The sequence below is a fragment of the Melitaea cinxia genome, chromosome 28 (assembly GCF_905220565.1).
Source record: "Melitaea cinxia chromosome 28, ilMelCinx1.1, whole genome shotgun sequence".
Classification (NCBI taxonomy): Eukaryota; Metazoa; Arthropoda; class Insecta; order Lepidoptera; family Nymphalidae; genus Melitaea; species Melitaea cinxia.
This window is the reverse complement of record NC_059421.1, coordinates 25,804-40,374: the sequence shown is the minus strand read 5'-3', so window position 1 is coordinate 40,374 and position 14,571 is coordinate 25,804. Positions and strand designations below refer to the sequence as shown.

Sequence of the window (14,571 nt, the reverse complement as noted above, 5' to 3'; positions counted from 1 at the left end):
TATGAGGTCCTTATTGACCGAAGTCACGCTTTTTCCCTCACGGACAGCGTGACATATTGTCTCAGTAAGCTGTTCGATAATTGTGCGGAAGCTGGCCTCACTTCGAACGTCGGAGCCCAGGTATGGAAGCTTCTTGCTCGTTTTATCTTTTTTCCCCGCGGGGGCAGCCATGACGGGGGAAGGGGGATGGTGTCAGGGTGAGGTAAAACTAAGTCAAATGTAAGGTATAAGAAATCGGAACAATAAAAAAAAAAAAAAATTTTAGGGGGGGGGGGTTGTGAAGAAGGGGGGTGCTAGGTGTGTGCGGTTACTGTAGAGAAAAGGAGAAAATATAATAAAAAAATTTTAGTGGTGGGGGTGTGGGGGGGGGGGGGAGGGGGGGGGTTTTATAGAAATGGTGAAACTAAAAGATAGATAAAGAATTAAAAAAAAATAAAATTTTGGGGGGGGGGGGTAGGGGGTGGTGAGGGGGTGGGTTGTGTAAAGGGGGTGAAGTAGGTGTCAAAGGTGGAAACCGCAGCCAAATCGGTTGAGAAATGGCTGAGTTATAGCAATTAATAGAATTCTTTAATATTTCCTTAATAAAATATTAAAGAATTCTATTTTTAGAACACGAATATCCGATTATCTATATAAAGAAGTTATGAGTTTAAATAATATATATTGAAACAGGAAAATTATAGTCCCCTTGTGAGGCAGGAGGATGAAAATTTGAGATGGGGGTAAAAAGCCAACGGAGAAGCCGTTGGCGCAAGAAAATCCGGGAAAATCGAAGGTTTTTGGGGGGGGGGAGGGGGTGAGGGTGGTTTTTGGTTGGATGGGGTAGTAGGGGTAAAATAAGTAGTATTCGTGAAAACCGGGAATTTATCGGATTTATATTAAAAGAATTAAAGAATTAAAACGGTTTTTATTAAAATTTAGGTGAATGAGTGACTTGTAATTTTATAAGAATTTTTAAACCTATTATGAAAGAAAACAAATTAGTTATGTGTTTAAACAGAATTTTGAAAGGTCTATTGTGTCTAAGTCGTTGGGTTTCCACGAAAACTAAATATAGAAAGGGGGTAAGTGTAACGTAAGGAAGTTGATGAAGAAGGAAAATCTGGAGAAAGTGGAAAATTTGGGGGGGGGGGAGGGGTGGGGGTGAGATTTCGATTGGGTGGGATGAAGGATGTAAAAGGAGTGGATAAGGTGAAAACCGCGTGAAAATCGGTTGGGAGGATCAGGAGTAATGGAATTTTTAAGGTTTCTATAGTTTTACTCAATATTTACGTAAACGTAAATATTGAGCTTTTTTCCTGTGGGAATTGCGGGATAAAAAGTAGCGGAAAAGGAGAAGGGAGGTCCAAAAAGGTTTGCTACTGAAGGGGGTGTAAGTAGGGTGAAGGACTATGGAGTAATAAAGGATCTAAAGTTAGGGCGTGGCGTTTTTCTGCTCACAAACTTAGTGCTGCAGTAGTAACTTCTGAGTGGAAGTGAATATCTTCTAAATTTATAAATGAAAAAATCTGAATTTTGCTTAATTTTGTTCTTACTAATACACTTTAACACTGAATATGATAAAAACTATAGGTCCTCGCTGGGAATTTTAATCTAGATCACTAGCAAAGTACATAATACAGTTTTGTAGTTTGACACTAAGTTTGTAATCACAATTATAGCTGAATTGTTCCAATTTTCCTCAATATTTTTGATTAGGGTGATTTAATAGGTCACTAAGAGTCTTTCGGTGTATGGTAGGTAGCCGTGGCACCAACACCCTCGGAGATAGCGGCAACGGCTACCTTTACCACGTTATGGTTTTTGGTCGAAAAGAAATACTTACAGTTCGAGAAAAAATTTAAAAATTTGCACACGGTAGGAGGTCACTTTGGAGCACTTATTGGTGGGAAAAAAAATTAGGGTCGTCGCTTTAGATTCGTCGGCGTACGCACTTAAGTCTTATAAAAAGGGCGTTTCGTCGCGCACTTAAGTTTGTAACACTTTTTTCCTGTATTAAATTTAACTGAATTATAAAGTGTTACACATCAGTTTGAAGGGGAGGATGACCTGAATGCACTGATACTAATACTTTAAAAAAATATTGATAACTGACTGAGTAATGAATTTTTTAATGGAACACTATGTAAATTTTGACTGTTTTATATTAAAGAAAACACAAAAATAGCTGTAAAAAATTGAGTTTTTCACTTATTTGAGTTCTAAAACCACCAGTAGATAGCTGGCGGCAGCGCGCAACTTTTGATGTATTACACAGATTTTTAGAGCACAGTTTCGCGGTTATTGGGAATTTTTTGATCGGAGCGACGCGGAAACGATGCTCACGGGGCGAGCGTTCGCTGCAGACTGGTTAGGTTAGGTTAGGTTAGGTTAGGTTAGGTTAGGTTAGGTTAGGTTAGGTCCCAGGCCTTTGGGGCCTGGGTCTCGGACTTAGGTCTGGGACCTAGGCTCCAAGGGGAGGAGTTGCTGGACTTCTACTGGGCGCGTCCCCACGGTGGCGGATAGGGGAACGCCACTCGCACTGAGCGGGTGGTAGGGGTTTCCGGACCCCCGCGGACCAAAACCAGTAGGTGTGGGCGCACCTTTAGCGGCTTGTCAGCCGCGCGGCCTAGGGGAGTAAACCCCGATTAAAAATCTAAGCTGTGAAATAGCCCTATTAATCATGGAAACAAAGACTAAAACGAAACTACCCCAGGAGGGTACCTGCGCCTCCGGCAAAGGAGAATCCCTCCGTGCATCTTCGGATGCACGCTGCCCGTTCGATTCTGGGGAGGGCACCCTTTGTTACTGTGATTCGCCCCATATGGGCGTTGACGTTGTGCCCGGGAAGGGCGGTGCGACCTCTGCAAGAAATACGGACTCCGATAACAGCCTTCGGAGTGGCGGCTCAAACGAGCCGTCACTCTCGAGGACTGGTCTCCCCTCGCGAGATCGCAAGGGGAGATTCCTCTCACGCCAAAAAGGCCCTTCTAAGGGCCAGGACAAAGGTGGAAACCGTTTTGCGGTTCTGGCTGCGGACGACAAAACGGACACCGATACAGACATGGTTTCGGGATCCCCTGACAGGCATATTGCCTTGACGGGACGGCGGAAGCGACCCTCATCCTCGACCTTCGCGTCTGGGCGTGACGGTTCGGACACGGAGGCCGAGGGCGCGGGCCTCGCTAAAATTAACACGGCGAGAAGGGGAAAGGCGAGAGGAACCACGGCGGGTCCTTCCCGCGAAAAGTTCCTCAAGCCAGCACCTGTCCGGCCGGAACCCGTAAACATACTCATCGACAACGAGTCCGACGTCGGCTCGTCGATCGTAGACGACGTTGTTGCGCTCAACGCGCAGGAACTCAGGGCGCGCGCGGGCGAGGGACTCGCCGTAATACTAGAGGTTGCCCGGAAATCCGGGAACCTCAAAGGCGAGTTCGTCGCAAAGCTGAAGAGGTCCGCGACGGACCTGAGCGAGGTGGTCGACGCCTTTGCCTCTAGGACCGAGGCCGATGAAGTGAGGCGGCTCCGAGCGGAGAACCGCCGCTTCAGGATCGAAATAGAGGCAATGAAAACGGAGCTGAAGGCGATGCGGCGCGGCTTCGCCGAGGCGAAGACGGAAGCGGCCGCTAACGCCGCCGCCGCCGCCGCCGCCGCTGCCAACGCCTCAGTCGCCGGTCCACCTGCGACACTTCCGGTGGCGGCCATGCTAGAGGAGTTCAAGCACTCCTTGACCTGCTCGCTGGGCGATATGATGAACGTCCGGCTGGCGCAGATCGAGGAGAGGCTGCCGCCGGCTCCGTCGGTCCGCCCCCAACTGGGAGCTGGTGGACCTCGACGCCCTGAGACGGCGGCCACTACGTCAGCGGCCCCCTCCACGGTTGCCCGGGAGGAAACCTGGGCAACAGTGGTCAAAAGAGGGAAGGGCAAGAGGAAGGGGAAAGGGAAGTCCTCCGCCCCTCCATCTACACCTGCAGTCGAAGGCCGGACTGCCGCCCCTGCGGTGAAGCCGACTGGCAAGCCAGCCGCGGCGTCGTCCGCGCGACCGGCCGCCAAGCCGACCGCCAAGCCGACCAAGCAGTCCGGAAGGCCGGCAACAAAGGCGACGGTTAAGGCCAAATTCAAGGCCCCGAAGACTGCGGCAGTCGTCGTCCAGCTGCAGCCGGCGGCTGTAGAGAAGGGTCAAACTTACGACTCCATCTTCCGGTCGGCTGAAGACACCGTGAAATTGGAGGAACTGGGGATCGAGCGCATCCTCTTCCGTCATACGGCGACGGGAGCGAGGATGCTCGAGATCCCCGGTTCCGACAAAGAGGAGAAGGCCGACCGGCTCGCCAGCCGGCTCAGGGAGGCCCTCTCGGACGTGGCCACCGTCGTCAGGCCCGTTAAGACCGCGCAGGTGCGCATCTCGGGCCTGGATGACACGGCCACTCCCGAGAGGGTGGCGGCGGCGGTCGCGAAGGCGACATCGTCCGACGTCGGCACGGTGAGGGTCGGGGCGATCCGCTCCGGCTTCGGCGGCATGGGCTCCACCGTCGTAGCCTGCCCCGTCTCGGTTGCGAAAGCGCTGACCGAGGGGGGCAGGCTACTGATCGGCTGGAGCTCGGTGCGAGTGTCGGCCCTGGAGGCGCTCCCCATGCGCTGCTTTAAGTGCATGGGGTTGGGCCACACGCGCCCGAAGTGTCCGGCGTCTGTCGACAGGGGCAACCTCTGCTTTAAATGCGGGAACGCGGGGCACAAGGTCGCCTCCTGCCCGGAGAAGACACCGCGCTGCGTGGTGTGCGCCGAGGGAGGTAAACCCTCGGGGCACATCATGTGCGGCCGCAGGTGCAGGCCTGCGACCTCGAAAGGAAAGGGGGCCCTCGGAACCCGGGCCCCCCGAGAGACCGCAAGCCAGACAGCCGCAGACGGCGTTGCCCCCCCGGCCGCGGCGGGGGAGGTGGAGGTTGTGATGTCTGAGTAATCCATGGATCACATCGGACATCACAGCTTCCTCCAAGCCAATCTCAACCACTGCGCCAGGGCTCAGGACTTGTTGACCCAGTCCATGGCGCAGTGGATGATCGATGTGGCCGTCGTCTGCGAACCGTACTGGGTTCCCCCCCAACCGAACTGGTTGGGGGATCTCGACGGCACGGTGGCGGTCGCACTAGGCAGTTCCGCCACCCGCCCCCTCGCACTCGTGGAGCGCGGCTCGGGATACGTCGTGGTGACGTGGGGAGAGTATGCGGTCATCGGCCTCTACTTTTCCCCCAACCGCAGCCTGGCGGACTTCGAGGTCTTCCTCGACACCGTCAGAGCTGCGGTATGCCGACAGTCGCCGAGAGCCGTGATAGTTCTCGGCGACTTCAACGCCAAGTCCCGAGCCTGGGGCAACCCGAACACGGATGCGAGGGGGCGGGCCGTCGAGGATTGGGCCCTCCTCTCTGGTCTGTCACTCCTGAACGTTGGAAACGTTCAGACGTGCGTGCGATTGCGCGGGGGTTCCGTGGTGGACCTCTCGTTCGCCAGCCCCGCAATCGCGCGGAGAGTGACAGACTGGAGAGTGGAGGAGGGGGTGGAGACTCTCTCGGACCACAACTATATCAGGTTCGGGGTCTCCACCCCGTCCTCGTCAGCAGATCGGTCTAGGGGCCCGAGCAGGCTACCCCGCTGGGCCCTAAGCAGGCTCGACGTCGAGGCGGCGCGCGAGGCCGCAATCGTCCAGCGGTGGGCGAGCCACCGCGACGCCGATGGTGCCAGCGTGGATGAGCTGGCTGGCCGCTTTCGCAGGTCGTTGGCCAACGTCTGCGATGCGGCCATGCCGAAGGTCGGCCGCCGCCCGCTAGGACGGCGGGCGGTGTACTGGTGGTCGCCCGAAATAGCGGAGCTTCGTGCGGCCAGCATGACCGCCCGCCGGGCGTATCAACGCTGTCGGAGGCGCAGCGCCAGGGATCCGGCTCTGGAGGCGGAGCTGCGGGATGCATACCGCACGGCAAAGCAGGCCCTGCAGCACGCCATCAGCCGAGGGAAGGACGCCGCCTGGAAGGAGCTGCTGGCGGGTCTAAACCGAGATCCATGGGGCCGTCCCTATCGCGCTGCGCGAAGCAAGCTTCGCGCGCAGGGCGCCCCCGTGACGGAAACGATGCCGCCGGATCTCCTCTGGCGGACGGTGTCGGAACTGTTTCCGCACCGTCCCGTACATGTTCCCCCGACGATGGCGACGCCGTCGCCGTCTTCTCGGACCGAGTTCGACCCGCCCTCCCCACCCGGCATCTCGGAGGGGGAGATGGATACGGCCCTCGAGCGTCTCAGGGCCAAGAAGACGGCGCCGGGGCCGGATGGTGTTCCGGGGCGAGTATTGTATATCGCCCTGGAACACCTGAGAGGAGAACTTCGGGGACTGTTCGACAAGTGTCTAGCTTCCGGGCAGTTCCCGAAGCCGTGGAAGACGGGCCGGTTGTGCCTGATACGTAAGGAGGGCCGACCTGTCGACTCTCCCTCCGCGTACAGGCCGATCGTGCTGCTGGACGAGACGGCCAAGCTCTTCGAGAAGATTCTCGCGGACCGTCTCGTCCGGCACCTCGACGAGTCGGGGCCGGGTCTGTCGAACGCTCAGTACGGGTTCAGGGCGGGCCGCTCCACCCTGGACGCTCTGAACGCCCTTAGGTCCCTCTCCGCGGAGGTGGTGGCCAGCGGAGACGTTCTCCTGGCCATCTCGCTGGACGTGTCGAACGCCTTCAACAGCATTCCTGTTGAGACGATTGTGGAGGCACTGAAGTATCAGGACGTGCCTCCATATCTCCAGAGTCTGCTGGAGGCGTACCTCCGCGAGAGAGAGGTCTTATGGGAGGGGGGCGACGGCCGACTGTACCGCCGTCGCGTCGAGTGCGGCGTTCCGCAGGGCTCCGTCCTCGGACCGACCCTGTGGAACGTCGGCTTCGACTGGTTGCTGCGGACGCCACTGCCGCCCGGGCTCAGCGTCATCTGCTACGCGGACGACACTCTGCTGACGGCCCGGGGCGGCAGCTTCGAAGAGGCGGCCGGTCTGGCGCGAACCGGCGCGTCGATAGCGGTCGGCCGCATCGAGGCACTGGGCCTGAGGGTCTCCTTGTCGAAGACGGAGGCCCTCCTCTTCCACGGCCCACGAAGAGGCCCCCCCCGAGGTGCGCGTGTGGTCGTCCAGGGGGTGGAGATCGCCGTCAAGGCCCAGATGAAATATCTCGGCCTAATCCTGGACGGCCGGTGGAGCTTCGGTCCGCACTTTAGAGAGCTCGCTCCGAGGCTCGAGAAAGCCGCCGCCGCGCTGGGCAGACTTCTGCCCAACGTAGGCGGCCCGGACTCGCCATGCCGACGTCTATACGTCGGCATAGTTCGCAGCATGGCACTGTACGGTGCCCCCGTGTTCGCCGACGCTCTCGCGTCTCGCGACAACAAGGCCCTCCTGCGGAGACCCCAGAGGGCCATAGCGGTGAGAGCGATACGGGGATACCGTACGGTGTCGTGGACGGCGGCCACGCTCCTCGCGGGCGATCCGCCCTGGGAACTCCAGGCGGAGATGCTCGCGAGAGTGTACGCGGCAAAGTCGAGCCTCAGAGCTGGAGAAGGGCAGGTCCGTAGTACGGACCGAGCGATGGACATCAGGGCTCAAGCTAAGAGGGCCCTGATGATCAAGTGGGAGGAGAGCCTGGGGTCTCCGGCGGCGGGCACGGTGACGGTGGACGCGATACGTCCACATTTAAGTCGCTGGGTCCAAAGGCGGCACGGGGTGCTGACCTTCCGCCTGACGCAGGTGCTTACCGGGCATGGTTGCTTTGGTAAGTACCTGCACCAGATCGCGAGGAGGGAAGCCACCCCTGCCTGTCACGAGTGTGGTGCTCCGATTGACACGGCGCGCCACACGCTAGAAGAGTGCGCCGCCTGGGACCCTCAGCGGAGGGCCCTCGTGGCGGTCATCGGCGGAGACCTCGCGCTGTCGAGCGTGGTCCGCTCCATGCTCGGCAGCGCGAGGTCCTGGTCGGCCGTGGCCTCCTTCTGCGAAGAAGTTATCTCGCTGAAGGAGGCTGCGGAGCGTGAGCGCGAAGCCGACGCTCACGCCGACGCGCTACGAAGGAGGCGACCGGCGGGACGGAGGAGGCGTCGCTACGCGCTCCTCCACTCTCCGCATCGTGCTTGACGCGGGGGCGCAGCCGGCGCCCCTCTCCTCCTCGCAAGTCGCGGGGGGGAGGGGGGCGCGTGGGGCGCCCTCGTGGCGGGCGCGGTGTGGGGGGGGGAGGCGTCGCTGGGTCGCTCCCCCTCCCTCCACATCGTGCTTGGCGTGGGGGCGCTCCGCGCGCCCCTCTCCTTCCCGCAAGTCGCGGGTGGGAGGGGGGCGCGCGGGGTGCTTTCGCGGCGGGTGTGGTGCGGGGGGGGAGGCGTGGCGGCGCGATCGTCCGTCCTCTGCATCGGGCTCGGCGCGGGGGCGCTCCGCGTGCCCCTCTTCCCCCTGCGGCGATGTGGGAGCGCTCTCGGTGCCCGGGAGCGCTCTACAATCGGAGGCGGCCTGCCCTGCACCTGCAGGCAGGCCCACCGTCCGGGGCGTCATGGCGAATACTTTTAGTGGTCCCGTGGCGCCCCACCAGGACGACGAGGGTACCGCTGGTTTTTACTGAGTAGTCCGGCATTGCACTCCCCGCCGGGAGTCTCAGACTTCCGTCGCCTTCGGGTGACGGGGGTGCGTAAACGCATTTTCCAGCGTAAAAAAAAAAAAAAAAAAAAAGGTTAGGTTAGGTTAGGTTAGGTTAGGTTAGGTTAGGTTAGGTTAGGTTAGGTTAGGTTAGGTTAGGTTAGGTTAGGTTAGGTTAGGTTAGGTTAGGTTCCCAGGCCTTTGGAGCCCAGGCCCCAGACTTAGGTCTGGGACCTGGGCTCCAAGGGGAGGAGTTGCTGGACTTCTACTGGGCGCGTCCCCCGGGTGGCGGATAGGGGAAGCCGCCTGCGGTTTCACGACTGCGGGCGGTAGGGGTCTTCGGATCCCCGCGGACCAAAACCAGACGATGCGCTCCGGGTCCCGCTCTGGTCTAGTACTGGGGTGGTCCTGCGAGCGCGGGTGTGTTGGCGCGGAGGCGCGGCGGTGCGTGTGGCGCTGAGACGGCGCGGTGACGTGGGGGTCGGACTTTCCTTCCCCCACGCGGAGGACGGGGTGGGCGGGTTCGCTCGCCCGCCCTAAGGCGTGCGAGGGCGCTCTCTCGCGCCGAGGCTGCGGTCGGCTGGAGGGCCTAGACTGCGGCCACCCTGGCCTTTGTCGGCTTCGTCGGGCTGACATTGTCCGCCCCGGGCTAGGTGCCTGGTGTCCCACAACGCCGGGCTAGGCCTGGGGTGCCGGGGCGGCGCGGGATTGTACCCACCGGCGCAATGCGGGCGGGGGGTGTCCCCCTGCCCGCGGGGGGGGCCACGCGGGCGATGGGTCGGGGGATTCGTCGTCCGACTTGCACGGTCCCCCCGAGGAGGGGAGGGCGCGCTTCGTGTTCGAGTGCGTCCTCCGAGGTGCTTTGCACCGCGGTGGGCCCGAAAGGGCAAGCGCCGGCGGGGTTGCGAAAGAGCTAACAGCGTCCTTGTGACCCCGCCACATTGGCGTACGGCAGAACACACGTGGCGGTTTTTATTCAGTAAGAGTCTGAATCCCCTCCGAGCCCCCCCTACCGGAGGGTGTCCATGACGGATTTTCCCCACGTTAAAAAAAAAAAAAAAGGTTAGGTTAGGTTAGGTTCCCGGGCCTTTGGAGCCTAGGCCCCAGACTTAGGTCTGGGACCTAGGCTCCAAGGGGAGGAGTTCCTGGACTTCTACCTGGGCGCGTCCCCCGTTTGGCGGATAGGGGAGTGCTGCCGCAGTCGAATGACTGCAGGCGGTAGGGGTCTACGGACCCCCGCGGACCAACACCAGGCGAGGCGTCCGGGTCCCGCTCTGGTCTTGTACTAGAGTGGTCCTGTGATCGCACATTGCGCCACGAGGGAGCGCGGAGCTTGCGTGGAATGGCCTAGCCTTTCACGCGGCGCCAGAAGAGGGCGCGGAGTGGGATGTGGACCTTGGCGGTCCCCCCGGCACTAGAGGGCGGGGTGAGCGTTATTTATTTATTTATTTATTTATTATTTTTATTTATTTATTTTATCATCATCGCTCGCCCCCCTTGGTGATTTGGTGAGTGTGGCGCTGCGAAGGCGCGGAGAAGCGGGGTGGGGATTTTCCCCCCTGCTCCTAGTGGACGGGCGACCTCGGCGGCGGTGACCCCGCCGTCGGGTAGAGTGGGCGGGTTTCCCGTCCGCTCTACGCCTCATAAGCTCGTAACCCCGTGCGAGGTGTCGTGGTCATGTCTCGCGGCTTCGTGCGGGACCGAGGGGTCTTGCCTTAACCGGCCGGATCTAGAGGAAGAAGACCTCTATAAAAATTACCCCAAATCCTAAGCGGCGACACAGCGTGAAGGGATGCGTGGCCGATGGGAGGTTCGGTCTAACTGTGTCATCCCCTAAACATGGATACGTGCATTAAAACATTATTAACCCAGGAGGGTACCGGCGCCTCAGGCAATGGAGAATCCCTTCGCGCTTCGGCGCGCAGCCCTGTCGAATCTGGGATGGGCAAATCACGTGTTTATGTTTCGGAGCTTTCCGGTTCCGACGAGAGGCCCGAGAAGGGCGGAGTTGAGGTAGTGCCCGAGAAGGGCGGAGTGGACGTAGTGCCCGAGAAGGGCGGTGAAGACGTTGGGCCCGAGAAGGGCGGAGTTACTGGCGGGGTGAGACAGCCGCGAGTTGTCCTCACGCGTGTGGACAGCGTCGGCTCTCTCTCCTCGGTCGACGGGAGGTTTTGGGGGGCGGGATCAGATTCCGACGACAACATGTCGTTGGGATCTTCCCGCCGCCGAAAGCCTCAGTTTAGGAAAAGAATCCTGTCTCCGGGCTCCTCGGAGGAGGAAAATGAAAGGAAAAGGGCGACGCCTGGCAGAGGCCGAGGTCGACCGGCTACAACCGGCCAATACGTCGGACTGGCCGAAGCCAGACGTCGCCTTAACGACGAAAAGGAGCGCGAACGGAAAATCCAGGCGGAGAGCGAGCTGGCCGACATGGCGCGTGCGGTCCAATCCAGGACAAGCTCGCGTCAGTCGGACATGTCGCTCAGCGACGACGCCGGAAGATGTGGAGACGCGCTTTCTCGAGCGGAAGGTTACCTTGAGCTTCTGCAAAAGGTGACCGGAAGTTCGAGAAACCTCAAGGGCACTTATATCAAGGCCCTTAAACAAGTGCGCAAAGGCATGAAGGAGGTGGTGGAGGAACTCGCCAATCGCAACGCGACTGACGAGGTCGTCCACCTCAGGGCGTTGGTTGCCGAACTTCGAAAGGAGAAGGAGGAGTGGAGGTCGAAGTTCAACGCCCTGGAAGAAAAAATGGATAGATTCATGCTGTCGCAGACTGCGGCGCATAAATCTCTACGTCCCGACGACTGGGACGAACGTGAACGCTCTCTCGCGTCCAAACTGAGCGACATGCTCAACGCCTCGATCGACGCCAAGATCGAGGCGTTGAGCGACCGGCTCTTACCGGCCAAATCGCAGCGTGTCGCTCTGGACGCGAGGAAGGACAGAGAGGCCCCAGCTTCCGAGCCGGCCGACCAGGCGGCGGTCACGACGTTGACCCCGCCAGCGAATCCGGCTCCGAAGAGGGGGAAGCCAAACGGACGGGAGAGAAAGAAAAAGAAGGGTAAGACCGCGAACGCGGTCGAGACTCCGGCGGCAGCGCCGAAACCTGCTGCGAAACCGGCGCCCGCGACTCCTGCCGCACGGGAGACCTGGTCTACCGTCCTCGGACGGAAGGCCGGGAAGCCAGGCAAGGCTGCGGCTACGGCTGCTTCGAAAGAAGCAAAGCCGAAAAAGAAGTTGCGGGCGCCGTCTTCGGCGGCGGTTTCGATAACGCTGCAGCCGGAGGCGAAGGACAGAGGCGTCACGTACGCCTCTGTAATCAAGGAGGCCCGCAGCAGGATAGACCTCGATGGTCTGGGAATCCAAACGCTCAAGATCCGAACGGGCGCGACGGGTTCCCGGATCATCGAGGTCCCTGGAGCGGAGAAAGGCGAGAAGGCCGACCTTCTCGCCTCGAAATTGCGGGAAGTCCTCGGCACGGAAGACGTCAGAGTGCAGCGGCCTTCGAAGAGGGTCGAGCTGCGGGTCATGGGGCTCGACGACTCCGTCACCGCCGAGGAGGTCACCCGAGCACTGGCCGCGGAGGGTGGGTGTCAGCCGGACGACGTGAAGGCTGGCTCCCTCGCCCCCAACGGCTCGCTCTGGGTGAGCTGCCCGGTGGTCGCGGCGCGAAAAGTCGCCCGTGAAGGACGATTGCGCGTCGGCTGGACCACGGCGAGGGTCCGGCTGCTCGAACCGAGGCCGCTGAGGTGCTTCCGGTGCCAGGAGACGGGGCACGTCGGCGCGAAGTGCACTCGCGAAGTGGACCGCAGCGGCGCCTGCTACCGCTGTGGCGAGTCGGGCCACAGACTTCGCGAGTGCAAAGCCGAGCCGAAGTGCGCCATATGTGCGGCGACGGACCGGCCCGCCAACCACAAAATTGGCGACAGGAAGTGCCCCGACTACAACAAGAAAAAGGGAAAGACCAACAAGAGTGGCAGGCGCAAAGACAGACCCGTAAAGGCTACCGTCGTCGACGCGCCGGCTGCTAAGCCAGTGGAGGATTTAATGGACGCCGATAATTAATGGCGTCCATTAAGTTCTTGCAGGCTAATGTGAACCACTGTGCCAGAGCTCAAGATCTGCTGATCGAGAGCATGGCACAGTGGGGCATTAAGATTGCGATAGTGGCGGAGCCCTACGCGGTCCCCGATCGCGGCGATTGGCTGGGCGACCTGGACGGGTCGGTCGCGGTGATCGCTCCGGCCTCTGCGGGCTTCGTGGACGTCCGGAGGGGGAGCGGATACGCACTTGGTACGATGGACGGAGTGGCCGTCATCGGCGTGTACGCTCCCCCGAGCCGGAGTCTCGCCGACTTCGAGGCAATGCTCGCGGAGATCGGGGCGTCGATCGCTCGGCGGCCGCACCGTGCCGTTCTGGTCGCCGGCGACTTCAACGCCAGGTCGGTGACCTGGGGGGCTCCGGCGACTGACGCGAGGGGCGCGATCATGGAGGAATGGGCGGTGACAACGGGCCTCACGTTGCTGAACCGGGGCACGAGGAACACCTGCGTGCGAAGGAGCGGTGGGTCCATTGTGGACGTGACTTTCGCGTCCCGAAACCTCCACAACCGCGTCCGGGGTTGGAGAGTCTTGACCGACGTCGAGACCCTCTCCGACCACCGGTACATTCGGTTCGACGTCTCCTCGTCGCGTTCGAACGCGTCCGACTCGAGCGTCCCGATCGGCACCGGCCCGCGCTGGGTGCTGAGTCGGATGGATGCGGAGATCGCCGTGGAGGCTGCGATAGTGGAGGAATGGATCCGCCGACCTTCGGAACCGGCCCTTTCCGTCGACGAGGAAGCAGAGGGCATCCGCGAATCGCTGGCGCGGATCTGCGACGCGGCGATGCCGAGGGCGAAGCCGTTCCCGCCGAGGCGGCACTTGTACTGGTGGCGTCCGGAGCTCCGCGACTTGCGCGAAGCCTGCGTGAGATCGCGCCGCCGATTCACCAACTACAGGCGGAGGCGAAGAAGGGACCAGGCCGCAGAGGACGGCCTGTACGACTCCTACCGGTCCGCCTGCAAAGCGCTGCAGGCGGGCATTGCACGCGCTAAGGAATCGTGCTGGGACGAGTGGCTGCGAACTCTGGACAGAGACCCGTGGGGCAGGCCGTACCGGGCGGTGCGGAAGAAGCTCCGTCCGTGGGCACCCCCTCTGACCACGAGCTTGCAGCCGCAAATCTTGCAGCGCGTAGTCGAGTCCCTCTTCCCTCATAGGAACGAGTGGAGCCCACCGGCTATGGGTGTCGCGGAGCCGCGTCTCGCGGAGAGCGGGATCCCCCCCCCTGTGACCGAGGCGGAGCTCGGTGCGGCCGTCGCGAGGCTCAAAACGAAGCGCACCGCCCCGGGCCCGGACGGCGTGCCGGGAAAGGTGCTGAGCCTCGCGACGGGTAGCATGGGCGGCAGAATTCGGGCCCTGTTCGACAGGTGCCTGGAGCAGGGCCGGTTTCCCCAGGTGTGGAAGACGGGCAGGCTCGTCCTGCTGAAGAAGGACGGACGGTCGGCCGAACAGCCTTCGGCCTATCGACCGATCGTGCTCCTCGACGAAATTAGTAAGGTGTTCGAGCGCGTCCTGGCGACTCGAATTCTCGAGTCGATGAACCCGGGATTGCACGAGGCGCAGTATGGATTTCGTCGGGGGCGGTCGACCGTCGCGGCCATCGCCCACCTCAGGGACCTCGCCGAGTCGGCGGTCTCCCGGGGTGGAGTGTTGTGGGCGGTCTCGCTAGACGTGACCAACGCGTTCAACTCTCTGCCCTGGGAGACGGTGAGGGTGGCGCTGGGATACCACGGTATCCCGCGCTACTTGCGTAGGCTCATCGGAGCTTACTTTGCGGGAAGGGCGGTAGAGTTCCCGATAGGCGGCGGCGGTCTGTCGAGGCGGTCCATGTCGTGCGGCGTTCCGCAG

At 60.6% G+C, this 14,571-nt stretch overlaps 1 protein-coding gene across 1 annotated transcript; it reads left to right on the top strand.

Annotated features, from left to right (window-relative positions):
• The first annotated feature begins 2,662 nt into the window (after positions 1-2,662).
• Positions 2,663-4,942, top strand: LOC123667375. Its single transcript, XM_045601287.1, has one exon. It carries the CDS (start codon positions 2,663-2,665, stop codon positions 4,940-4,942), a length of 2,280 nt encoding a protein of 759 aa, XP_045457243.1.
• Positions 4,943-14,571: the final 9,629 nt, after the last annotated feature.

Bases quoted from the DNA above. Each gene is read 5' to 3' on its own strand.
- LOC123667375 (XM_045601287.1), top strand. From the start codon at position 2,663: ATGGAAACAAAGACTAAAACGAAACTACCCCAGGAGGGTACCTGCGCC.